Here is a 26,260-nt window from a genome sequence, read left to right as displayed (position 1 = left end):
TCAAATTTTGTTGAAGCCCAACCATACCCTGTGGCTTCTGCAGCGGTCTCTCGTCAGGAAACAATTTTTTTGGCTTGATTCAAGAAATAATGAACCAGAAACATGCAAACAAAGACGTGAAGGACTCTATAACTTTTCCCCCTTAAATCTCAATATGTTTGTGCTTGTTATGGACATTGAATGAGTTTTCTTTTTAACCCATTTTTTGCATAAACCCTAACTTTTATTCCTTTTTCTTTTTATTTTTTACACGGTTGGATCATAGATTTTTCCAAACTGGGGAGTGACATGGTTTTTTGAATTAACACTACCATCCATGTAACACCAGAAGCACTAGTATGTAAGGTTACCAAATACGTCAATCCAAAATTTTACCAGAAGAGTTAATCCAAAATTTTACCAGAATACAAAAAAATAAAATATGGATTCTCTATTCTGTAAAATTATCAGACTGTATTTTGTATAATAGTATCCTTGAATTGTGGGAGAATTTTAAATAGGGACAATGTCATCTTTGCCAATATTGTGGGAATATAGAAAGAAAAATGTAGGGATACAGGAAGAAACAAGAAATTGCCAAAGTGTAACAATTGTCAATTGTATGTGTGATATCAAGTTTCCCAGCACATTGAAAATAGACCGACATTGCATTCCGCACCCCATGTTTTCAAACCTTCACCCTATGATGACGTGAAATGACAGACTGTCCCAAAAGATATATTTTGAGTGTATTTTCAAATCAAGAAATACAATTCCGAAATATGCATTCTTAAAATACATTTCAAAGTCATATTTGAAAATGAATTTAAAAAAAAAAATCCAAAATGTATCATCTAAATACACATTTAAAATATATTTTTAGATTTGAAAATACATTTTAAAATATACATTTAAAAAAAAACATTTCAAAACATGTAATCTAAATACACATTCAAGAGTGTATTTTTGGATTTGGAGTGCATTCCGATATGTATCACATTACACAATTTTTTAAAGGATAGAACTGAAAATTTAATATTTATAATAATGCAAGATGAACAAATAAAGGTGGTGCAGAATGCAATGGCTGAAAAGGGTTGCAGAATGAGTAGGTTAAAGCAAAATGAATATGTACTCCTCCTTTTAACATTTAAAATGTCACATTTAGTTTTGCCCTACCACAAAATACATTTTACCCCCATTTCCCACTATTTTGGTTGTAATATAATATAATTAATTGCCCCTAAATACTTTAACCAGTTTTCCTATTCTCATTAATAAATGAAAAAGGTACTTTTGGTGTAGTGAATTATTATTTTTACAATACCTTACGTTACATTGAAAAAATGTCCAAAGAGGTTTAAAGTTATTTATAAGTGTTAATATTTCTTTTAGTAACTTTTAATTTGTACAATGTAATGAAAACTAATTGGTTTCACTACATATAATTATAATTATTAAGAGAAATATTAAGTATGTGTTTGCTTTTGGGGGTGATGGAGGTTGAGGGTGACGATGAATGAGTGTCACCCTTGTTTTGCTTCTATGAGAAGGAAGAGGTTGAGCGTGAGAGTAAATGGAAAGTTGAGGGTATTTAGGATCCTCTCATAATTGAAGAGAAAGGAGAGTGGAATGAAATGAAAAGATTATGATGCTATTACTTTCTCATACAATAATATTAATAATGGAAATTATTATTAATGATAATTTTGTGTGTATATATATATATACATATAATTAATTAAATTAATAAAATGAAAAATAATAAAATTATACTTACATTTAAAATTATATTTAATTATTTCTTTGAATTTTACATTTTTTTCTTTTATTTATAAATGAAACTTTAAATTATTTTAATTAACTAAAATATGCACAAAATTAATAATTATTTATTCTTTTTATATATATAAGGGTAAATTTGTAATCTTATAATTTATACTATTCAAAATAATTTAAAATACTCTTACAACCATCACATCACTCACTTATCTCAATAAACTTTATTCAGACATCCACTCTAACATACCCTAATTCAAACACACTCACTTTTTTCACACTTTCTTCTCACACTCTCTCACTCTCCCACACCCTCAACTTTTCACTTCTCAATCCAAACAAAGCCTAAGATATGTATAAGGTTGAGTTAGACAAAGTTTAATTCTTGTTATGATGTAGGAGACATTCAGAGTTTATCATATTACAAGTTTGTTGGGTTTATCAGGTCATCCGCTTTCGGATCGCTATCAAATTCACATAATATATACTCGTCTCGATGTGAGGAAAATGTGTCGGAGATTTCACATAGACTTAAGATAAAGACATTGCATACTATATAAGTGAGTACAAACATTATCTTATAAGTTAGTTTTGTAAAATTGAATTATACTTCAAATTCACTCAGACTCGCATTATTTATAAAGTTAAAAGAATTTAATTTATAAGAAAATGATTTCTAATTCTACCACGATGTATTCTAGTTATAACTATTAAAAATAGTTAATTTAGACATGATTTTCTGATGCTATTATGAGTTTTTGGATCTTGTGATTTTTTTTTTCTTTTTTTAGTTTTCAGCCTTCGTTTCAACTCTAAGTGGAGTTAGTTAGCTTATTTTGAAAACTTTACTATAAAGACAACTTTTCTTATTCACATTTAACCTATCAAGTTGGCTTTTGACTCATTTGATCTACCTAATAAATTTTTTAACTTAGGTTAGGTACGTTAATCCATTCAGTTCAATAATTCATCTATTTTTTTAAATGTTATAATTAATTAATTTAATCATTGTTGATTTTCCTTTTAAATAAAGAGACAGTAGTGTAAGTTTAGATATAATGCATGTGTTTAGATTTGTTTATAGCTTATATTGTGCATTCTTCACTTGATTTTTAAAATGGTTAGAAATAACTTATCATAGATGTGCATAATTTACTTAAATTTTGGAAATTAAGAAAAGTAAATTTTGTATTATATGTGAGCTCACACATGTATATTTCATCTTTTGTTTTTTTACAAATTAAAAGTATTTTTAATGGGACTTATTTGTGAACAAAATTATTGTCCATACAATAAAACGCGACAAAAGACATTAAAATAATATTTTTAATTAAATATATTTTTAGTCTTTATATTTTTTAAGTGAAACTAATTGTATTTCAAATTGTAAACTAATTATTTACTTGTACTTTGAAAAGTTTTAAAAAAATCATGGTAAACACGAGAGTAAATAAAAATATATTTAACTATTTTTTTCAAATAAAATAACTTTTTATATAAAAAAATTAAAAATATATTATAATTAATATTTTTGTGTATATTTAAACTAAATTTATCAATTTGAAAGTATAAAACACTTATGAATTTAAAAAACATGTACTTTGTCAAAACTTATTATGGATAATTTTTTTTCTCAGTCTAAATTTTATTTTCTTCAAATTTCGGAATTCACTAAATGAAACAAATCTTTATATTCTAAAAAGATTTTACCACAGGAGCTTTTAGAAGAAATATAAATTAGTTTATATAAAATATTTATTATAATATTTTAAATATAAACAAAAATATAATTTTAATAATATAAACAAAATAATTAGAGTTAAATATAAACAAACTTATTACTTATAACATATTCTTTAAATATTTGAAATGCTTTTTATATAAAAAAAACATTTTATTTAAGCATAAAAATATAATTAAATAGGTTTTGAGTTGTTAAACTTTGATGCTGAAGTGGACAAAAAGTCAAAATCAGATCTTCTCCTGATTAACATGGATAAATAATCAAAATTAGACTCTTCCTTGATGTGAAACTCATTTCGTCAAGTGACAAATAAGGTAATGTCACATATTTACAATGATCTTTTTCAAAATTTTCTAAAATAAAAAATAATAATTAAATTTTGAGAATAAAATCTAATTTCATCTAAAATATATGACTAAAAATATTAAAAAAATATTTAACCTTAATATTTTTTCACTCTTAGCATATACATACACATGGCTTAAAGGTGAGAAAAATGAATCTCATTTTCTCACTTGAAATATATACATTCATTATTTTAATTATAAATATATTAGTTATTTTTTGTTATCTAGTGTAATAAGACCGCGTATATTTGCAAGAAGAAAAAACACAATAAATTAATTATGAACTAATTTAACACATTCTAAAATGAATTATTCACGTAATACTTGGTATTTGAGGGTACTAATTTAAATGGAGTTAAATACAAAACAGATAATATGAAAATTAAAATATTCCATCACTGGATTTTAATGCAACTGATTTGTAACTAAATGAATTCAAAGAATACCTAAGTTCGAATATTTTCACAATAGTAAAATTATGCCCTTATATGGATAATTAATTTTGAACATTTTACACCAGTATCAGTGATATTTTATTTTAAGCTGTTAAAAAATAATTATATTTTAAGAGAGGTTAAAGTAATTATACCTTACATTATTGAACTATTAAACTAGTATAACCATGTTTAGTGGACCGATACAATATCATTATGTGTTATAGGAAAATGATTTTTTGACATTCATTGCTTCACAATACACCCTACTAAATATTAATATTTTAATAATTTTTAATTTTTTAATTTTGGAAATTATTTTAACATTTTTAATTTTATCTATATTTTTATTAAGGACTTTTTTTTATTACAAATATTAATATTTTATTGTGGATGTAAAGTGAAGTAAATGGAAAAATATCATCACCTTTTGTTATATTATTAAGTTAGGAGAGAGATCACTTTGCACAATATAAAATATAATAATTTACGGTAGGTTTTTTTTAAGAAATTATTGTTGCAAAAGAAATAAAAATAAACTATGGAATAAAGAGACTTAGAAGAAAAGCTAAAGTATAGAAGATAAGATTAATGTTGGTAAAAGATATATAAGATAAGATATGAGATAAGATGATTGATGTGATATAAAGAGATAAAAAAAATTATTATAAAGTATATTGTAGTAATTTATTGTATAAACAATATAGTTGATAACTTATTAATAAATAATTACATTCTAAAGTTGGAGTAAAAAAAGCTATTATATATACCAATAGAAAGATATATTTTTATTTAAATTTCTAATAATTAAATATTTGCGAAGTATAATCTATTCAAGGATGGAATTAACAAAATATAAGTTAATTTTTAATTATTTCCTTAAATTTGTATAATTTTCAATTCATATATTAAATATATTCAAAATTAAAAAATTAAAAATTTGTATAAATATGCTATATGTAATATATGATGATATTATTCCAAACACAAATAACGAGTATTTGAATCAAAACAAATTCATCACTTCAATAATAACTATCACATATATTATTAATATTTATAAATGGTATATTATTAATATTAAATATCACAAATAACTGATACGGTCAGTATGACTATGATCTTGACTCGACATCCTATCTATATCGACTGACATGATTAATAGCGAGGTTAATTAATGACTTAACGCTTATTAATCTTCTTATATTAGGCCCACTAACCACAACGGACCCACAATAATAGTATAAATTAACACAAATCTCAATGAACTAGGTACATAATCATGTAAGGATAAGAGAATGAGTGTTCATACAGAGAAGATTTAAGAAGATTATTATTGAAAAAAGTATTTACAAAGAGGAGATAAAACCTAATATATACAAGAGAGAAAGACCCACTAAAACAAACTAACAGCTTTATTGCTTAATATCCCCCCTTAAACTTATGGTGGAAATAGGTTCAACCATGAGTTTATTTCTGAATTTCAGAAACATAGCACCAGATACTGGTTTTGTCAGCAAATCAGCAATCTGATATTGAGAAGGAAGATGAACAACAGAGAGGCGTTGTTGTTGAACACGATCACGCACAAAAAAGAGATCAAGCTCAAAATGCTTCGTTTTAGAATGGAGAACTGGATTAGAGGCAAGGAGAACAGCTCCAGCATTGTCACAATATATCTGTGGTGTGGAATCTGGAAGGCGAAGCTCAGTGAATAAGGACTGAAGCCAAGTGATATCAGCAAGAGCAGCTGCAACACTTCTGTATTCTGCTTCAGTGCTACTTCTAGAGACAACCTTTTGTTTTCGAGACAACCACGAAACCAGATTGCGACCAATATAAATACAGTAACCTGATGTTGACTTCCTGTCATCGAGATCAGAGCCCCAATCAGAGTCACTAAAGGCGATGATGGAGAAGTCAGTGATGGGATGAAGGAGAAGACCATGATGTAAGGTGCCCGCAAGATAGCGAAGAATCCTCTTGACAACTTTCCGAAGGTGGAGGCGAGGAGAGTGCATAAATTGACAGACTTTGTTAACTGAAAAAGAAAGTTCAGGACGAGTTAGAGTGATATACTGAAGAGCTTGGCGTCCAGCATTGCAGCACGTTGGAGAAGATCTCGTATGTATTTTGTTTGAGACAAATGGGGAGATCCATCAGCAAGCCAAGCTACCTCAATACCCAGAAAATAGTGAAGTTTGCCTAGATCTTTCAAAGCAAAGTTGTCACTTAACTGTGCAATGAAACAGTCAATTAAATTAGATGAGGTGCCAGTAACTATGATATCATCAACATAAATAAGAATAATGAGAGTTTCATTAGGTGTAAAACGAAGAAAAAGAGAAGAATCACTTTTAGAGGAATGAAAACCCAAACTAATAAGAGTGTGTGAGAGTTTAAGAAACCAAGACTGTGGGGCTTGTTTTAAGCCATAAATCGCCTTATGAAGCTTGCAAACAAGAGTGGAGTCAGGTTGTTGCATGTAGACATCTTCAGCAAGATCTCCATTCAAGAAAGCATTGTTTATATCAAGTTGATGTATAGGCCAGCGTGCAGACAAAGCCATAGTGAGAACAACTCTTATAGTAGTTGGCTTGACAACAGGACTGAATGTTTCAGTGAAATCAAAACCTTCAGTTTGATGAAAACCCTTGGCAACCAGTCTTGCTTTATGCCTTTGTAGGGTACCATCAGCATTAAACTTACGTTTAAAAACCCACTTACAACCAATAAGATTTGCTTCAGCAGGTAAGGGAGTAAGCGTCCAGGTTTTGTTGTCAAGAAGGGCTGCATACTCTACTTTCATGGCATGTAACCATGGAGGTTGTTGCATTGCTTGTTTGTATGTGGTTGGTTCTAGATCCGATTGAGTAGTTGAGGTGGAAAGAACTTTGGGTTTGTAGATGCCAACCTTAGCACGAGTTGTCATCGGATGCATATTAGTACTAGTAGGAGGTGGTGCAAATGAAGAAGGGACAGTGCCTGCAGAAAAAGGTGAAGAACTAGCAGAAACAGGTGAAGTACTAGCAGAAAGATTATCAAAAGTAGTACTAGTAACATTATCATGAGCAACAGATGAAATGTCAGTTACAGAAGGAGAAAGGGAAACAACAGTTAAAGGATTAGTGAAGGAAACATGAGGAGAAGAAGCAGGAGGAGAAATAGGAGGAAGAAACGGATTATCAGATAAAGAATAAGGAAACAAGTACTCATTAAAAAGCACATGACGAGATAAAATAAGTTTTCCAGAAGGTTGTAAACAAATATAGCCTTTGTTACGAGTACTATAACCTAAGAACAAACACAAAGAAGAGCGAAAATCAAACTTATGTTGATTATATGGTCTTAAAAGCGGATAGCAAGCACAACCAAAAACCTTTAAAAAAGTGTAATCTGGTTTATGTAAAAACAGCGTTTCATAAGGGCTTTTATTGAGTAAAACAGGTGTAGGTAAATTGTTAATAATGTGAACAGCAGAAGAGATAAAATAAATAAAAAAAATAAAAAAAAGATGTTCTGAATATTATATTTTTTTAATTTTTTATTTTTCGTTTTTATTTTTTATTTTTTTCGTTTATAAAAAAAAAGAAAAAAAAAGAGTTGAATATTAGATTTTTTAGTTTTAATTTTTGTTTTGTTTTTTAGGGTATACTAAATAAATAAAAACTAATAAGAAGAAAACAAAATTTAAATATGCAAAAAAAAAAAATTAGGAAGGAAAAAAAAATTAAAAAAAAATTATACAGATAAGAAGAAAAACCTGATAACCAAAATCAAATTGGAATCCCCGGCAACGGCGCCAAATTTGATAGCTGTCGTTTTGCTGTCAAATTAATATGATTCTAGCGTAGACTTGTCTAACACTAGAGAGATGATAATATAGTTGTGGTCAAATGACCCCAAGTCGTCTCCCAACGAATCCAATAGTAATTTCAGTGAATAGAATTCAAAACCTATCTGCAAACAATGAAAATTAGCAATAATGGTAAAGAAATAGGGGTTGTGATCGCTTAGCAAGAAAATATAAATGATGATTTGAATCAATAAAGAATGCAGATTGACTCCCAAGTTCTTCCACCAATGAATTCTTCACAGGCTCTCTAAAGATTGTTCTTTTCTCAATCCTCAGCAGAGATAAACTAGATTGAACATGCGCCAAACCTAATTCAACTGAAGCTCACCAGTAAAGCATGCATCTACCGGTTTAATCAATACCCACTTTGTTCCATGCGTATACTCCATGGGAATGCTTATCTCCTCTCTCTTGAATCATGCGCCCAAGAAATTAATTAGAACAATACGAACTAACTAAGAAACCAAAGTTTAAGATAAGGAAGACTCTCAATCATGCGTTCAAGTACAACCTCTCACAAAAACTAGTTTTCTAGGAGATTAGACAATAAAAACAACTGCTATAGAGAATTAAAAATAGAAACTTTTATTGATCAAAACCTCAGAACTCAATGGGGAATCACAAAGGAATCAACCAAAAGGTTTAGCTTTCCATGCGGAGGCAAAAGAATTACAAATAAGAAAAGAAACTAAGAAAACCCTATGAAACTCTCTCCTTTCTCCTTGATGCTTGTGTCCTTTTATAGGTTTTTCTGCTCCAAGGATCTTGGGAAAATATTGCAGTTTAGATTTTGTAAACAGTTTCCACTTTCCATAATTCTTTTTATTTTGCAGAAGATTTGCTTCCAATTCTGTTTCTGGAATCTTGTAGCTTTTATTTTCTCTTTCTTCTCCTCAGAATTTGTTTTCTGTTTTGATTCAAAGAAGCAACCTGGACTTTTGCATATTTGGCCCATTCACAAGGGTAGATGCTTCAGATCATTTACCCTAAAAACACAAAATTAACAATAATAATATATAAGGCCCAAATAAACCCAATTATAAGAATATCAATTAAAACAATGAATTTATTTATTATTATAGTCCAATAATCTATGATTAAGGCTATTGAGTGTGAATAAATATATGCTCATCAGAGTGCAAAAGATAAAGCCATGTATAACGTGAAAAAGCATTAAGAAAGGCAATATAATATTTGGATCCATTAGAAGAGGAAATAGGAGAAGGTTCCCAAATGTCAATAAAAACCAATTGAAGCGGTATAGTGTAAACAGTAAGAGAATCAGTAAAAGGAAGCTGATGAGATTTAGCTATAGCACATGTTTGACAAAAGAAATCACGTTTGTGGCCAGTAACATTACATAGTTTCATCACATTATGAACAATTCTAGAGGAAGCATGTCCTAGCATAGAGTGCCACAACTGAAAAGTAGAAGATGCAGGATTGAAAGTGGTACTGGAAACAGAGGGTTTGAGAGAACATTGCATTGTGGGAAACACATATAAGCCATCTTTAACTTTTCCTTGGAGGATTATTTCCTTAGTGTCCTGATTTTTAACAAAACAGTGGTTAGGATAAAACTCAAAATAGACATTATTATCTTTTGCAAATTGAGAGACACTCATGAGATTCTTATTTATAGAAGGTACATGCAGCAAATTATGTAAGCGTAATGTGGTCATAGTGGTAGGATTAGTAAATTTTGCAGAGCCAATGTGATTTATATGCATACCTGTGCCATTACCCAGTTGAACCATTTCAGATCCAGTGTAAGGAGTTTTGGAAGAGAAAATATTACTGTAATGGGTTATATGATGTGTAGCACCACTGTCCGGGTACCAAAGAGGGTCATTAAGGGTAGGGGGAGTACCCAACAAAGATGGCTCACCAGAGTCATTATCTGAAGAATAAAATTGAGAAGAATTAGCACTAATATGGGAAGAAAGATTAGTGTCAAACCGATGCCAACACTCCAGAGCCGTATGGCCAAACTTCTGACATAGTTGGCACTGAATGCGAGCAGAGGAAGACGAATTGGGCACGGAAGTAGCCGTCCAAGAATTCTTGAGAGGAGGACGAGGGCCATTAAAACGTTTATTGTTGTTGTGTCTGAACGGTGGACGTGAACCACGATTCTGAGAAAAATGGAACCCATTCATGGGTCTAGAAATAGGGTTGGATGAAGACCGAGTAGTCGCAAGATGAGCTTGAGGCAAAATGTGATCTTGAGTTTTATACCGTTCAAGGCGTTCTTCATGAGCCATCAACAAAGCTTCAATATCTTCCACCGTGTAGGGATCAAGACGAGAAGTGACCGCGGTGATGAAGGATTCATACTCCTCGGATAAACCGTAAAAAATGGCTTCAAGATGTTCTTCATTAGTGAGAGAGGAGCCAGTAGCAGCAAGGGTATCTACAATCTTCTTGATGTCAAGAAGATATGTAGAGATGGATCGGTCACGCTAGGGAGCCTTCAATTGCGTCTTTAATTTGACAATTTTAGCACGGGTCTGAGATGCATAATAAACCTGTAATTTCCCCCAAATTTCTGATGCGGAGCATAACCCTGCCATTTTGGTCAAGATCAGTGTGGTCATGGAGCCAAGAAGCCACGCAACCAGAAGATGGTCTTGTTGTTGATGAACCAGAAACGCGGGATTAACCTTTTTGGCGGTAGCATCGTCGGTGGTGAGAAAACGCGGTGGAGGAGGAGCAAATCCGTCAAGAAAATGAAAAAGCTGAAGACCACTTACATGAGCAAGAATTTGTTGTTTCCATATGAGATAGTTATCATCGTCGAGTTTTAAGAAGAGAGGAACCGGAAAGGTATGCAATTGTGTGGAGGAAGAAGAAGAAGGAGACATGGTGGTTTGAGAAGAGGCAGCGGAAGGAGATGTTACGGACATGGTGATGAGGACAAAAACAGAGGAAGAAAAAGAGGGGTAGAGGAAAAAAAAATCAATGCTCTTGATACCATGTAAGGATAAGAGAATGAGTGGTCATACAGAGAAGATTTAAGAAGATTATTATTGAAAAAAGTATTTACAAAGAGGAGATAAAACCTAATATATACAAGAGAGAAAGACCCACTAAAACAAACTAACAGCTCTGTTAACAAACTAACAGCTCTATTGCTTAATAATCTAATACTAAAAACTGAATGTCGAGTGCTGAAATTTGACTTAAACGTCGGAGTATCTTTTACCAGTACCATCCGAGTCTGGAGTTAGCGGGGAGGAGGAGGAGTAGAAGAACAAGTGGAAGTTCAGCCAATAAGAAAGAGTGAAGTGCCAACCGTATGAAGGAATACGTCAAATTATTCTCTTGATTCCAACCCCGTTTGAGAATAATAATTAATGTGTATTCATAATCACTTACACTAAAATTATTATTAGAAAAATATGATAAACATGGATATATAAATCAAATACAAATACTTTCATTAAGAACAATAAGATTCATCATCGAACAATATTTTAATTTTTTTCTAAATAATTTTAATGAAATTATTAAATAAATTTAACAAATTTGTTGAGAGCGAGTTAGTTAAGAAGAGAGATAGTTGTGTATTAGGGTGATATACTTGGTAAAATTCCATCAATTAGATAAATTATGTAGAATTTATAATTCTGAATAATTATCCTAAAACTGTTGTCCCTTACTAAACCTAATTCCTAAACTTAACAAATCATATAAGAAATTACTTAGTATTAATAACTAATATTTCTTAATTTGAATCTCTCATATGAAAACATAGTATTGTATTGCACAATTTAAATTGAATCATCAATACTTAAAATATGTTAACAAAATCAAACAATTCTACCAAGCCTTTGAACTTACCTCTAATCTATTTCCAAACCAAGTGACTACCCAATACTCACAGACAATTACACCTAACAATTTTTAATCTTTAGTTTAAAATTTTCTTCAACATAACAAACATCATCATAACAATACACAATTTCATGACATACTAAGTATTTTAACAATTCAAAATAACACTTCTTACATGAAATTTAAATGGGTTTCAAACAAAAATATTAAATAGTCGAAAACTTACAAAATATAACTACGTTACAGATTTATCGCTAAAGATAATCAATTTTTTTAAAAAAAATAGTTAAGATAATCAAAATTCTTTACCAACAACATAAAAAAATAACTATTTACAATTAAAATCGAATTATAAAAAATAAAGAGATTACGAAATAAAATAATCTTATTTTATATAAATATCCAAAATTGAGGAGAAATGTCTTATACTATATTACCATAGATGGTATGATCTGAATGTGAGAGATTTGGGAGATGAAATAAAAAATGGGAGAAAAGAGTTTGAGGTCAAGTGCAAATAGCAAGCATGTAAAGTTGAAATTTTAAAAAAAACAAAGAAGAAGAAAAAATGACAAAAGAAAGAAGAATATTATAAGGATCGATAAAAGCATAATTTAGACTAATGCATAAGATGAACTCAAACCAAGATGTAAAATAATTTTAGTAAGAAGTATTAGACAAAATTAATAAATATGAGACAAAAATTATAAGCACCAGACAAAATAAAAAAAATACTAAACAAAGTCGATAAATACTAAATAAAGGCAAGAAATACCAAAAAATTGATGTCATCTCAACCTAAATAAACATATATGATATTTACATAAGTAATCAAACAATATTAAATATCCAACACTAATCACCATACTTAAATAATAACTAAACCAAAATTAAAAATAAGGTCATCCCAAAATCTCACATAAAAAAAACCATTAAAAATAATATAAATAAACAACTACTTTAAGATATATTTAACATAAATATTATTACTAATTTATTATTATAATTCTAAAATACTGATTTGTTAGTCGAAATGTTTTTAGAAGCATACCATAGATGAAAAAATGTTGAAGAAAATCGAAGACTTCAAACACCATTAAATTAATCAGTTAAAAATGACATAATTTTACAAATGTCTTCTCATTATTAATAAGAGAAAAAAAGACGATTAACATAATTTGAATTGATTATGTTTATATATATATATATATATAAATATATATTCACCTCTTTTTACTATAATAAAAAGGTACTTGTAATCAAAAACCAATTATTACAATTATTAACGGGGGTAGTTGGAATTTTCTGAATCTTTATGATCAAGTGTGTTTTTTTTTTCTTGGAATTGGAATAATAAAATAGTATAATATTAGGATTAAAGTACTGATTATATATATATATATATATATATATTTATTAACGTGAATACCCCATGCAATGTAAAAGCTAAGCTACACTGTTACTCATTGTTTGCAATTGCAACACTGAACTTGGCATTTCCTTCTCTATCTATTTTCTCTCATTTTTTTTTCTAACAAAACTATAGACAGTTATTAATTATAGTCTATTTCTCAATTAGTTTCTTTCCTAATCAATGAAAACAAAAGCAGTGTAATTAATTAATGACAATATATAGCACATTAAGAAAAAAAAATATTACCAAAAGAATACAGTATATAAAAAAAGTTTAAAAAATAAAATACTATAAATTTCACATTTTTTAAACTAGAAAAGAAGAATGTTTCCAAGTCTGACTACGGGAAAAGAAAATTTTTGTCCTAAATTGCCAAGAAAGTGAAAAAAAAAACAGATTGTCCCAATCTTTTGCCTTTTTAAAGTATTTTTTTCAATTCATTACATATGAATAAATAGTTTTATTTTTGCATTTTAAAAACTTATTTTTTAAATCATTAAAAAAAAGGTAAATTCTCTATCTACACCATTTACACTTTTATTTCCTCATCTAGCACATTTTGTTTTTATTTCTCTATATAACACCATTTTGTTTTTATTTCCCTAACTAACATCATTTTATTTTTTTTATTTCCCTATCTAGCACTATTTAAAAAAATAATAATAAATTATTATTTTTTGATAATTTTAATTTTGAATGTATTAAAAAATAAATATTTTTAATGTTTAAAATAGTTAGAAATACAATTAATGAATAAAGAAATAAGTTTTTACAAAATAAAAATAAAAAAGTAATAAATTTAAAATGTATAATTTAAAAATTATTTTTTTAAGAATAAAAAAGATAAAAAATTAAACTTTACAACAACATAAAAGTTAAATCTATAAACATAAATTAGTATTTATATTTATTATTATTGATGATGTAATCATGTTAAATACAAGACATAATTATAAAAATATCAAGTTGAATAAGGACTGATATGTATATAAGAGAGCAAGGAATAAAAAAATGTTCATATTATCAAACACCATGACACACATAAAGAACTTGTCCCAAAATTACTGAATTGTGCATTTTTCGTCATTAATTATGTTTCATTTCGCACAAACTATTTAATGTATCATTGAAAAAAATATTAAATAAATTTTAGATGAAAAAATATAAGTGTAAATGAGACTGGATAGATAATTCAACATTTATATACTATTTAAAAAAAGTGATGTATTTATCTAGAATTTGTATGTATTAAAATACATATGTTTGAGTAATGAAGGTGTAAGAAGGAAAGGAGAGGTTGAAAGAGGGAGGGAGAGTGAGAAAGTGAAGTTAGAAGTGGCAAAAAAGAATACAATAATAACATCAAAACCAGACACACATAGATACAGATACTGATACAGATACATATGCAGATGTGTCCTTTCTTGTCTCCTTTGACCGCCAACAGACATGGAATGGAATCACAATTCTCTTCTCTCTCTCCTTTTCCTTTCTCAACTCACCACACTATCAAATCAAATTCCATTCCCTTCAGTCAAACTACTCTGTCACCCCTCTTGCACTTTCACACTTGGAATCTAATGGATAAGTACCATACCATCTCATCATCTCAACCCTCTTTCATTCCACATTTAAATATAATATCATTTTGTTCATTGAACAGCTAAAAACTATATCTTTTTAATGGATTGTTTTCACATAGAGTAAAAAAAAACTATACTTTTTTGTTGTCAATGGTGAATATTTTTGGTGATAGAAATAATGTAGAGTGATGCTAGTTGGTCTGCGTCAAGATTTTGTTGGAGTTGAGAGTGGGAGGCGGAGAGAGAAAGAGGGTGAGTGAGAGTGTGTGTATTTTCCCAAGAAGACATAAAAAAAGTGCCATAGCTGTGCCTGTTGCTGCCTTCTTGTGTCTTTTCTAAACTAAACTTTGACCCGACCAAAGGGTGCAGGAACAACCAAGAACCCTCACACAGCTTTCGGCGCTCTTTTGTTTTCATTTTCAACTAATTAATTAATCTCTATTTTCTTTCCCTCTTTCACCGTTCTCATCATTTTTATTTTTATAATTCATTCACATAAGCACACTCCTCCAAATCCCATTATGTTAATATTATAATCCACACTTTATGGTCATTATTATCATCACGCTGAACTAAACACAATTGCTATTGTTGTGTTACTATACTAGTACTTGTATACAACTTGAATTCTATACTATATATATATATATATAGAACTTCCTACACAGAGAAGAACACAGACTGAGCTTGTTGCTTTCTAGTTTCGCTTCACACTTCACACTTCATTCTTAACGTATCCGCCAAATCAAGGGGCATATTCCACCTCCACATCTCTAGTTTTGCTTCTTTTCGGGTAACAACTCTTTCTTCTGTTGCATTCCCAATCTCTCTCCCTCCCAAGATCCTTCTTTTTTGTTGTTGATTGTATATGGGGGGTGGGTTTGGCTCAGGGGATCTCTGTGTTGATGTTGCATATGCAGATCGAGATGCGAAAAGATTCTCCCTTTTTCTCCATTTCTTTGAATAGTTTTTTAACAGTTGATTTTTTGTACCATCTTCGACTATATTCTCTTTCTGGTGAAAACTTTGATGATGGGGTGGTTGTACCTTGCATGCTGCTCTTGCCTTTTCATGGTACTTCTACTGCTAAACTTTCGTTCTTCGTGCGGAGGGTATCAGCATTCGAACCAAGAAATAATTAGCTGGAAAATAAATTAGAAAAAGGATCATTCTTGCCCATATACAAGAATTGATAACTTGATTATTAATTGATTCGGCTCAACGCCCGAAATTGCAGTTCTTCTTAATAGTCACGGGCATCTTAACTTCACTTTATGTATCTGGTGATGGGGTTTATCCATTTGATAAAATTCTTGTTATGGGTATGTAACAAAATTATTTTCACTTAAAAAATAAAATTAATAAAAAAATCCAAGTTGTTGGTGATCACCCCATAACATCACTTCCCATATGCGAGGAGTAGAATATTCCAATGTTTGTTGAATCTAGCATTTTGGCCGAATAACTTGCTCAGGATAATCATTAACTTCAGATCTGATGTGTGGGCCGGAAACTATTCTGGTTAAAGCGATTATTCAGTGTTTGTTTCAGCCTACTCCTGCTATCCAGCTGTGCCCTTGAGTCTTTTTGATTTATTCAGGTGTCTTATTCTGTGGATTGAGAATCTTTTATTTGCATATATATTATTTTAAGTTGCATGAAGTATTAGATTATGGAGTTAGTTTGCTCTGTTTAAGTCCTCTTGTTGTTTGAACTCAAGTCCATAGTGTTTGAGTAAACACCTTAATCAGTAATCATTCAATAAGCCCTTGTCTAATGAGCACTTGCTTATAAACTTGAGTGTGAATCGCAGTGTAATTAGTTAAAAAGAGTTTACGTTGTTGAGTTTAACCATGAAAAGCAAGGTTATTAAAATAAGTTGAATAGTGTTTATGGGAAGCTCATAATAAGCTACTTCCATAAGTCCAAAAAATTCTGCATAATGTATGATTGTGTTAAATGAGGGCATTGAAATAGTGATTTCTGGCGGAGCTTGAATAGTGCATCTTCTTGGTTACAGAAAATATGGGCTTAGTCTGCAGCAAAAGGCGACGTTTTCGTGATGCTGATGCTGAAGAAAATGCTCAGGTCTTTTGTCCTTGATAAATTTGGTACTTGTTAAATTACAAATAATACTGTTAAATAGGCTTTTATTTGAGGAACGTGGCATGCATTTGCAGGATGCCGAAATTGAAAGAAGAATCGAGTTAGAAACAACGGCGGAAAAGCATATTCAGAAACTTCTACTTTTAGGTGTGTTTTAGTAGGGTGGCTTTCCTCTGTAGGAATATTTGGAATTTAGCATTAACGTATAACATGATTGAACTCCCCAGAGTCTGAAGGAATCATATGTACTGTAATGTCTTAGTAGCTTGTCTTCTTTTGTTATTTTCTGCACTTACCCGTGTCAAGTGCCAATATCTCTGCTGTTTAGGTGCTGGAGAGTCTGGGAAGTCTACAATCTTTAAGCAGGCATGAAATTGCATCTTCAGAACTGCTTATGTTAGTATATGATGGTTAGATTATTGATATTTGCTTATTTGTTTATAATACGCAGATAAAACTTTTGTTTCAAACTGGCTTTGACGATGCCGAGCTAAAAAGCTACATACCAGTCATTCATGCTAATGTGTATCAGACAATAAAAGTACGCAATACTTGAAAGGGTGTGTTGATTATTTTTCTCTTAAAAATACAGAGTTAAAGTGTCCACAATGTTTTATGAGTTGAGTTCAGTAGAGATAGCTTAGAAAACTGCCATCCTTAGTTTGTACTTTATGTGTTTCAATAGGTACTGCATGATGGGTCAAAAGAGTTGGCGCAGAATGATGCTGATCCTTCAAAGTACGTGATATCTAATGAAAACCAGGTAGTTCACTATTTCCACCTCTTTTATTCCCCAATATGGTTGTTTAATAACAGTTGAGTAGTTTATCTTCTGCTACATTTGTCTCTAAGTTTTTTTTTTAAAGGATCAATTGTATTGAGTTTTCTTTCTTCTGGAGGGATCTGTTGCTCTAACAAAGCTATATGCCATAGGCTTCTTAATTCAAGTAGAGTCTAATTTTTGTGGCAGGACATTGGTGAAAAGCTCTCAGAAATAGGAGGAAGGCTAGATTACCCGCGTCTTACCAAGGAGCTTGCGCAGGAAATAGAGACTCTGTGGGAGGATGCTGCAATTCAGGTGTCCACTTCGCACCCTTTTGATACCATTTGATTGCTTTAACCTTAATCCCTACACATATTAGTTACGTAGAATGTCTGTCCCATATGTTCTGCTTGCTGTAGGAAACATATGCCCGTGCTAATGAACTCCAAGTTCCAGATTGTACTCATTATTTCATGGAAAATTTGGAGAGGCTGTCTGATGCAAATTATGTTCCGACAAAGGTATCCAAAAATCTACCATTATTTTGTTCTGACAAGGATACAAAAGCCAACTACAAATTTCTGTATATTATAAACCTAAATTCTTCTTGGAGAGCTTTGTATTTTGGATTTTCTATTTGTATAAATTATTTCCTACATGCATAGGTTGCCATCTGCCACACTTCCATTTTGTTACCAATCATCAAACTAAATTTTGAAATATTAGTTGCTATTTACTAAGTGGTTTTATCCTTATTTTTGAGTGGTTTGTATTTCTATCTTGGATGGCCTTGCTGTTCTTTTCTTTTATCTATCCATGTATCAGCTTATTGTCTAGAATTGTCATGCATTATGATGTGAATTTTGATATTATATGCTAATTCAGAACATCAAATCAGCATATGTTGTAAGAAGTTTACTGTATCTTTAGTTTTCATTTTGTGGCCCTCAGTTTTGAAGGTAAACTTAAGGTTCTCTTAATATTTCTCACTCGATTTGACAACTACAGGAGGATGTTTTGTATGCAAGAGTTCGTACAACTGGCGTTGTCGAGATCCAATTCAGGTGAACATGCTGAACTGACATAATTTTTGTACTGAAATGATACAGAAAGGCTATTACTCTCCTCACTTTGTCCTTTTGTTCTTCAGTTCAAAACAGATTTTGTTGTAGCAATGTGTAGAGCTCATTTGTTCTTATGGCCTTGTCTTTTTTTTTTTTTGTAAGGGAATCATGTATTTTTCACATTCAACTACTTGTTTTAATTCTTATTTTGTCCTCATATGATTGCTGTAATTATTTTTGTTACTTATGTTGTATTTTCATCTGCTATATCTGTCAAGTGTTAACCGTCTCCACCTTCCCAAATATTCTAAAATCTAAATAGTTAAAAGTTGAAAGTGACCTAAAATTTGTTGCACATGCTTACGTATTTTTTTATATGTTATTGAAAATTATCTGTCACTTAATCTGGAAGGAGGAACGAATTATGTCACCCTTGTCGTGTGATTGGGTATGTAAAACCACCTGTATTACTTGAAGCAGAGTAGGCTCCTGTTTGCAACATCTATTCTGATCAATTGCATTTTTTCAATCATTATGTGTTGTTTGAAGATACAAATTGTGTGATTAAAAATTCAAACAACGTAGAAGGTGGTTCCTCATCTGCATCTTCAATATAATTTACTGAGTGGACCAACTTCTTAGTATTTTTTTGCTATTTTGACAGTCCTGTTGGAGAAAATAAGAGAAGTGGTGAAGTCTATAGACTCTTTGATGTTGGTGGCCAGAGAAATGAGAGGAGAAAGTGGATTCATCTTTTCGAAGGAGTTACAGCTGTAATATTCTGTGCTGCAATTAGCGAGTATGGTCTGCCATTTGGTTGCATATCTTAACATGATTCATAATAATGATGGTGATAAAAGACTATTTGAACTACTAAAAGTGTATAAATCTCAATTTTCTTGTCTGCATATCTGTTTTGAATGTTTTGCACACCAAATTAAAAAGTCATAGTCCAGCTGCACATCCACAGATACAAAAGTATGATTTTAAATTTACTTCCAGGTATGATCAAACACTTTATGAGGATGAAAACAAGAACAGAATGATGGAGACTAAGGAACTTTTTGAGTGGGTCCTGAAGCAACCGTGTTTTGAGGTTTTCTTTTTTCCTTTTCAAATTGTAATAACTACATTTGCATAGAAAGTTTCTTTTATATGACAATTAACATTTGTATCTATCTTAGTGAATAATGACGGTGTTATCTTTTGTGGACAGAAAACATCCTTCATGTTATTTTTAAACAAGTTTGACATATTTGAAAAGAAGATCCTGAAAGTAAGAACCATCCAGATGAGTAGTCTTTGTCATATATTATCATTTCAGTTTAATATCTTGCATTGTGCAGGTTCCGCTCAATGTATGCGAGTGGTTCAAAGAATACCAGCCAGTTTCAACAGGAAAGCAAGAGATTGAACATGCGTACGAGTAAGCAAATTCTTTATACCTCAGGGAATGAAGTGTGTTGCTGATGGCAAGTTCAAGTGGTAGATGATGAAGTTTTCATGTAACTTAAACCATTGACTTACTTGGATAAACTATGTCTGCAGGTTTGTGAAGAAGAAGTTTGAGGAATTGTATTTCCAGAGCATTGCTCCTGACCACGTAGATCGTGTCTTCAAGATCTACCGGACCACTGCCCTTGATCAGAAGCTTGTGAAGAAGACTTTCAAGCTTGTTGACGAGACTTTGAGACGGAGGAATCTCTTTGAAGCTGGCTTATTATGACCATGCAGGAGTGTGTTTAAGAGGAATATGTTATATTTTTTACATTGAAAAGGTCTTCTGATTTTGGGTATATTAGAGGTCAGGTATACAACAATATAAAATCCATTTGTTGATTTTATGTCAAGTAAATCCTGGGTGAATTGGGAAAGCCTTTCTGAATACTTAATCACACATCACATCCCTCTTTAGAAAGCAAAATTAGTTGCCCTCAAATTTTCAGAGATGACATTATGCACTGTGATTATGTTTTCATTGATTCAAAGTCACCAATGAAATATTTCATATCCTTTATTTCTGAGTGTTGATGTGCATTTTCAGCATGCATGTTAATTTTAGTTTACTTTCTAGCCTTCTGTTCTTAGTCCATGTAATCTTTTGAACACTTGCACCAAGGCTTGCTGATTTTGTCAAGCAACAGCTATACTTTATTGTCTAGAACCTATGGGTACCTTATGGGAGGAAAAAACTCTCACGTAATATGGATTAATGACAAAAATAGTGAAACAACATGCAAATTCGTGGTTCTACATTTAGGTATGTTCTAAAAACTATTGATTTTTGTAATAATTATTTTGATTCGTTAATAGGGAAAATATTATATATAAAATATGAATCTAACGTTGATGGAATATGTATTAGTTGAAGTTGATCCAAGAAACGTTGGCTACAGAAAAAAAAGGAAGATTGTTTTGTTTTTCTTTTGGTTGGTTGATAAAAGGTAAAAGAAAGAGGGAGAATAAGCGGTGCATCTTGATTGGCCAATTTTATCTTTGGTTTACTCTCCACTTTGTTTGTGAGGTAACAACTTACCAATCCACATTACCACCTCATGCTAAGAATAGTAGTAGTTTCAAAATGGAGGATGGAAAATCCCTAAACAAAGCCTTCTGGGTTCTTTTTCTCTTGCAACCATTCTCTCAACACCAACTCCATTTTCCAAGGAACAACAAAACAAACAAACACCCATATGAAAGCAGCTGTTACATTACAGTTTCTTGGTTCCTTTTGTAGACAGATTAAAACAACTTTCCAACAATCAACTCAACCACTTCTTTTCATTTCTCTATAAAACTCTCTAATCTGCTTCTTCCTCTTACAAACACCTCACTCTCTCTTCTCTCTTTCACCCCTTTCCAGATTCTAAATTCAAAATATTGGGTTGATGGGTAATAGACAAGTATATTTGGCCATCATTCTAGCATGGCTAACTTTGTTTGAAGGAAATATGATGGTTGTCAGTGGTGGTGGTGGTGGTGGTGGTGGTAGGGGTGGTGGTGGTAGCGGTGGTGGTGGTGGTAGGGGTGGTGGTGGTAGCGGTGGCGGTGGTGGTGGTGGTGGTAGTGGTGGTGGTGGTGGTAGGGGTGGTGGTGGTGGTGGTGGTGGTTTGAATTACAAGGAGGCTCTCACCAAGTCCCTTATCTTCCTTGAGGCACAACGTTCAGGGAAACTTCCCAAAAATAATAGGGTGCCCTGGAGAGGAGACTCAGCACTCGATGATGGAAAACTCGTTAACGTCTCTTTCTATCTTTTTTTCTTATACAAAAACTCAATAAATTGTTATATATAGTTTGAAAAAATGAATAATTTACATGCTTGCATGCATGCATGGATGCAGATGGACCTTGTTGGAGGATACTATGATGCAGGGGACAATGTGAAATATGGTCTCCCCATGGCTTTCACCGTTACTACGCTAGCATGGGCTGCTATTGCTTACAATTCAGAGTTTAAATCAGCACAAGAGTTGAATAATCTTCACGCTGCCATTCGTTGGGGTACTGATTATTTCCTCAAAGCTACTTCTCGAAGCAAAACATTATACGTAGAGGTCGTGCATTCTTTTGTTTCCCTTCTTTCTAATACCACGCTTCATTTGTTTTATCTTAAAAACAAAACATAACATTGTAATATTATTATTATAACATAGGTAGGGGACCCAAATAAGGATCACAAGTGTTGGATCTCACCAGAACGTATGAAGATAAAGAGAATGGTTAAGATGATTGGTGAAGGCACGGCCGGGAGTGAAATTGCAGCAGAAACTGCAGCTGCAATGGCAGCTTCTTCCATTGTTTTTGGAACCACAGATCGTCCATATTCCCGTAATCTTCTCAACAAAGCTAAATTGGTACGTTCATGTATATGCATGGAATATTAATGTCTACTTAATTAACTTTCTGGGTGCATATGCAAGCAAATCTTATAGCCTAATTTTCTCTCTCAAACATTTGGTGTAGCTTTTCGATATGGCCAAAGCGAACAAAGGAACCTATGATGGAGAATGTCCCTTCTACTGCTCTTATTCCGGCTTCAATGTAATTAGTTTCTCTCTCTGAATTATGGAGAAGACACCATATTCTATAATGTGTGATAACTTCTCCCGAATTATGAAGTTTTAATTAAATATTACTACAAATTGAACGCAGGACGAATTGATGTGGGCAGCAACATGGCTATACATGGCTACGAAGAGTTCAATGTATATCAAGTTCGTATTAGAAGAATCCAAGAGTGCTTCTGTAGCAGAATTTAGTTGGGACCTTAAATATGCTGGAGCTCAAATCCTTCTTAGCCAGGTTTAATTTCCTATCATCATTATCTTCTTCCTTTCTCATGAATGCTAGTCCTAATTATAACACATGATGTTGTTTGTCAGTTATTTTTCGAAGGTGAACAGAAGTTGGAGAGATTCAAAAAACAAGCAGATAGTTTCATATGCTCTGTCCTTCCTGATAGTCCCTACAGCCAGGTTAAATTGACTCCTGGTTAGTACTTACTCTCTTCCTTCTTTGTGTGTTTGCTTGCACTGCTAAAAGTGAAGAAATTAGAAAAAAAAATGTTACTTTCACAACAACTGCAAATTCAAAGACACTAAAGACACCAGTTTATAACTATGATCTGACCCAGTACAATTCCTGATTAATTTTAGCTAAAATTTGTTTATCTTTTCATTGTAATCTGGTACCTGTTTATGAACATGGTGTATTAATATTGCAGGTGGCTATATTCATTTAAGAGACGGAGCCAACTCGCAGTATGCAACCAGTGCAGCTTACTTGTTCAGTGTATATAGTGACTTGCTTGCCAAATATAAAGGCAAAGTTGTTTGTGGGGACAAAACGTTTGGTGCTCCACGTCTCCTTGCTTTTGCTAAGAAACAAGTTAGTACAACACACACTCACTCCATTTTAAGATTCATTATTGCATTTGAAAACAACAATTAACATAGACAAGACATTGATTTATTGCAATATTTGGCATATGTATATAGATGGATTACCTTCTAGGGAAAAACCCGGAAGGAAGATCTTACATGGTAGGATTTGGAAAAAACCCACCAACACAAGCTCACCATAGAGGAGCTTCGGTGCCGGCATTGAAAAAGGGTGAAGAAGAAGTGAATTGTGGGATGAGCTTCGTAAAATGGTTTAAGAAAGATGAACCTAACATCCATGAACTCACTGGTGCCATTGTGGGTGGACCTGACATCGGTGACAAGTTCAAAGACAAACGTTGGGAGTCACCCTACACTGAACCATGCACCTACGTCAATTCCCTCGCTGCTGGAGTTCTAGCTAAGCTTGCATCTATGTATTGATTTTCATCTTCTTCCAAATTTAGTATATAGATTGTTACGCATATATGGATAACACTTGTAATTACTTACCTTTGTCACTCTCTTAATTTAGCAATGTCAAATTAATCAGCTTCTATTCTATCTTGCTCCTTCTACCAGTAAGTAATAGATGATGAATAAGAATTAGGAAACATATGAACCATGATCTTACCATTTTCCTCATCTTAGCTTTAACAATTAAGTCAAACTCTTTTTTCCTAATTTCCTTAATTAGTGTGATTTTCTCAAGAAAATAAATTGTAAGGCAAAGTCTCCAAATGCTCAATCCGATTAGTTAATTATAGTAAAATAAATAAGTGTGTTTGATAAAAAATAGATGCTTATAATCTCATTTTTTTTTTGTTCTTAGATTGAGGAGGATAAATTTGAGATTCCATAGAGGAAGAACACTTTCTTCACTTATGTCTTATTCTTCTTTTTTTTATAACAGAATAAGATTTGTTTAACGCTAAGTAACTACTCTACAATTTTTCTTTCTTCATAAGTCTAAAGAATATAACATATAACTATATATTTTTTTATTTTAATTTTTAGTTTCAATATTTTTTTTATGTTGATCCTTGTTATTTTCTTGTAGTCTTTCTATTATATGCATATTTGATCCTAACTAAAAACAAAATAACAAGAACATTTTTTTTAAATATAGTAAAACTAAAGATAAGAAAAAAAAAAGAGAGCTTAGGAAAAAACAAAATTTGACTATATTTAAGGGAAAAACATCTTTTTGAGAAAGCCTGTACTCTTAATCATCTTTACAAATTTTAATTTGTTAAGTTGTTTAAACAAATATAAAACATTTAATATTTAATGTTATGTATTATTAGAGCATGGGAAGGGAGTTACATCCTCCACCCTCATATTTTCCTAACATGCACCCTTATATGAGGTGAAATGATAAAATTGTGTCTGAGAAATACATTATGGACTATATACTACAAAAAGACTTTTATAATTTATTTTTTATTTTATATTCTAAAACGTACTTTTATGATATAAAATAAAATAAAAATATATTTTAGAATATAAATGATGTATTTTAAATTATATATTTCAAAATGAAAATAAAAATTTCATTTTGTTATGTATATTCTACAATCAAAATTTTATATTTTGAAATATATATTATGAAATATAAATTGTGTTTTAGGATGTATGTTTTGAATTATAAAATAAAAAATGTATTTCCAAATTTCAAATTCCGCAAATGAAAAAATGTACAAAAGAAAACTGAAACTGCAAAAATGAAAACTAACTAACAATTTACTATTAGAAGGATAGATTTGAAATTTTAAGTTTTATGGGATGCAGCTTAAAAGTATGAAGGTGCAGAATATAACAACCATGGAGAAAATTAAAGGGGAGACGCAGATATAAAGGGTGTGCTTTGGACTATTTGGGCATTAATTAACTGAGGAAGGAAAACAAGTAGCGTTATATATATATATATATATATATATATATATATATATATATATATATATATATATATATATATATTTATTATGAGAGTATTATTAGAAAAATCAAATTTTAACATTTTTGTAAATTTAACAATTTCATTTTAATAATAGATATTTATATTTTAGGTTAAAAAATAAAAATGAAATTTAAATATTAATATAATTAATTGTCAAAAGAGATGTTTTATTATTAATAAGGATCAAAATATCAGTGTCCATATTGTTGCATTTTAAATGACTATAGAAGAAACAAAGTAGAAATTAAAATTATAAACACGGAAACATGCAGGTCCTAGTTTAGTCTCTCTTTCTCAGTTCAGAGTTGTTTAGGGTGAAGATCCTAACCACCACTCTTCACCTACTTCCTCCATTGAAAAGATCAGTGACTAAGACTTTAAAAGATGATAGGGTTATCAGTTATATTTCTCACCCTGATTAAGACTTAACAGGTATCGATCATTGATGTCGTTATTCAATTGTTACATGGCTGATTAGAAATAGTCCCTATTTAATCGCCAGCAAAACTGTGCC

General features: G+C 31.2%; 2 protein-coding genes across 4 annotated transcripts; both read left to right on the top strand.

Moving 5' to 3' along the window:
- The first annotated feature begins 15,484 nt into the window (after positions 1-15,484).
- On the top strand, positions 15,485-20,923 carry LOC137820339 (guanine nucleotide-binding protein alpha-1 subunit-like). Of its 2 annotated transcripts, XM_068624374.1 has the most exons (14): positions 15,485-15,766; positions 16,994-17,061; positions 17,154-17,226; positions 17,408-17,445; positions 17,531-17,620; positions 17,765-17,842; positions 18,050-18,157; positions 18,262-18,363; positions 18,851-18,906; positions 19,571-19,705; positions 19,909-20,002; positions 20,123-20,182; positions 20,253-20,332; positions 20,455-20,923. In XM_068624374.1, exons 2-14 carry the CDS (start codon positions 16,999-17,001, stop codon positions 20,630-20,632), a joined length of 1,155 nt encoding a protein of 384 aa, XP_068480475.1. In that variant the 5' UTR covers positions 15,485-15,766; positions 16,994-16,998; the 3' UTR covers positions 20,633-20,923. The 2 variants fall into 2 exon arrangements, with proteins under 2 accessions (XP_068480475.1, XP_068480476.1); XM_068624375.1 differs by lacking the exon at positions 20,123-20,182.
- A 634-nt stretch (positions 20,924-21,557) lies between these two features.
- On the top strand, positions 21,558-24,354 carry LOC137820338 (endoglucanase 16). Of its 2 annotated transcripts, none has more exons than XM_068624372.1 (9): positions 21,558-21,936; positions 21,992-22,145; positions 22,248-22,460; positions 22,560-22,760; positions 22,870-22,947; positions 23,059-23,208; positions 23,289-23,397; positions 23,630-23,793; positions 23,904-24,354. In XM_068624372.1, the coding sequence occupies exons 3-9, from the start codon at positions 22,248-22,250 to the stop codon at positions 24,228-24,230; spliced, it is 1,242 nt and encodes a 413-aa protein (XP_068480473.1). In that variant the 5' UTR covers positions 21,558-21,936; positions 21,992-22,145; the 3' UTR covers positions 24,231-24,354. The 2 variants fall into 2 exon arrangements, with proteins under 2 accessions (XP_068480473.1, XP_068480474.1); XM_068624373.1 differs by having other exon boundaries at positions 21,653-21,870; positions 22,009-22,145.
- The last annotated feature ends 1,906 nt before the right edge of the window (positions 24,355-26,260 follow it).

The sequence above is a fragment of the Phaseolus vulgaris genome, chromosome 9, assembly GCF_000499845.2.
Source record: "Phaseolus vulgaris cultivar G19833 chromosome 9, P. vulgaris v2.0, whole genome shotgun sequence".
In the NCBI taxonomy this organism is placed as follows: domain Eukaryota; kingdom Viridiplantae; phylum Streptophyta; class Magnoliopsida; order Fabales; family Fabaceae; genus Phaseolus; species Phaseolus vulgaris.
This window is presented reverse-complemented; position numbering and strand designations above follow the sequence as displayed.

Bases quoted from the DNA above. Each gene is read 5' to 3' on its own strand.
- LOC137820338 (XM_068624373.1), top strand. From the start codon at position 21,795: ATGGGTAATAGACAAGTATATTTGGCCATCATTCTAGCATGGCTAACT. The intron at 22,461-22,559 runs GTCGTGCATTCT...ATTATAACATAG, and splicing joins GCAAAACATTATACGTAGAG to GTAGGGGACCCAAATAAGGA. The intron at 22,948-23,058 runs GTAATTAGTTTC...AATTGAACGCAG, and splicing joins GCTCTTATTCCGGCTTCAAT to GACGAATTGATGTGGGCAGC.
- LOC137820339 (XM_068624374.1), top strand. From the start codon at position 16,999: ATGGGCTTAGTCTGCAGCAAAAGGCGACGTTTTCGTGATGCTGATGCT. The intron at 19,706-19,908 runs GTATGGTCTGCC...ATTTACTTCCAG, and splicing joins TTCTGTGCTGCAATTAGCGA to GTATGATCAAACACTTTATG. The intron at 20,183-20,252 runs GTAAGAACCATC...TGCATTGTGCAG, and splicing joins TTGAAAAGAAGATCCTGAAA to GTTCCGCTCAATGTATGCGA.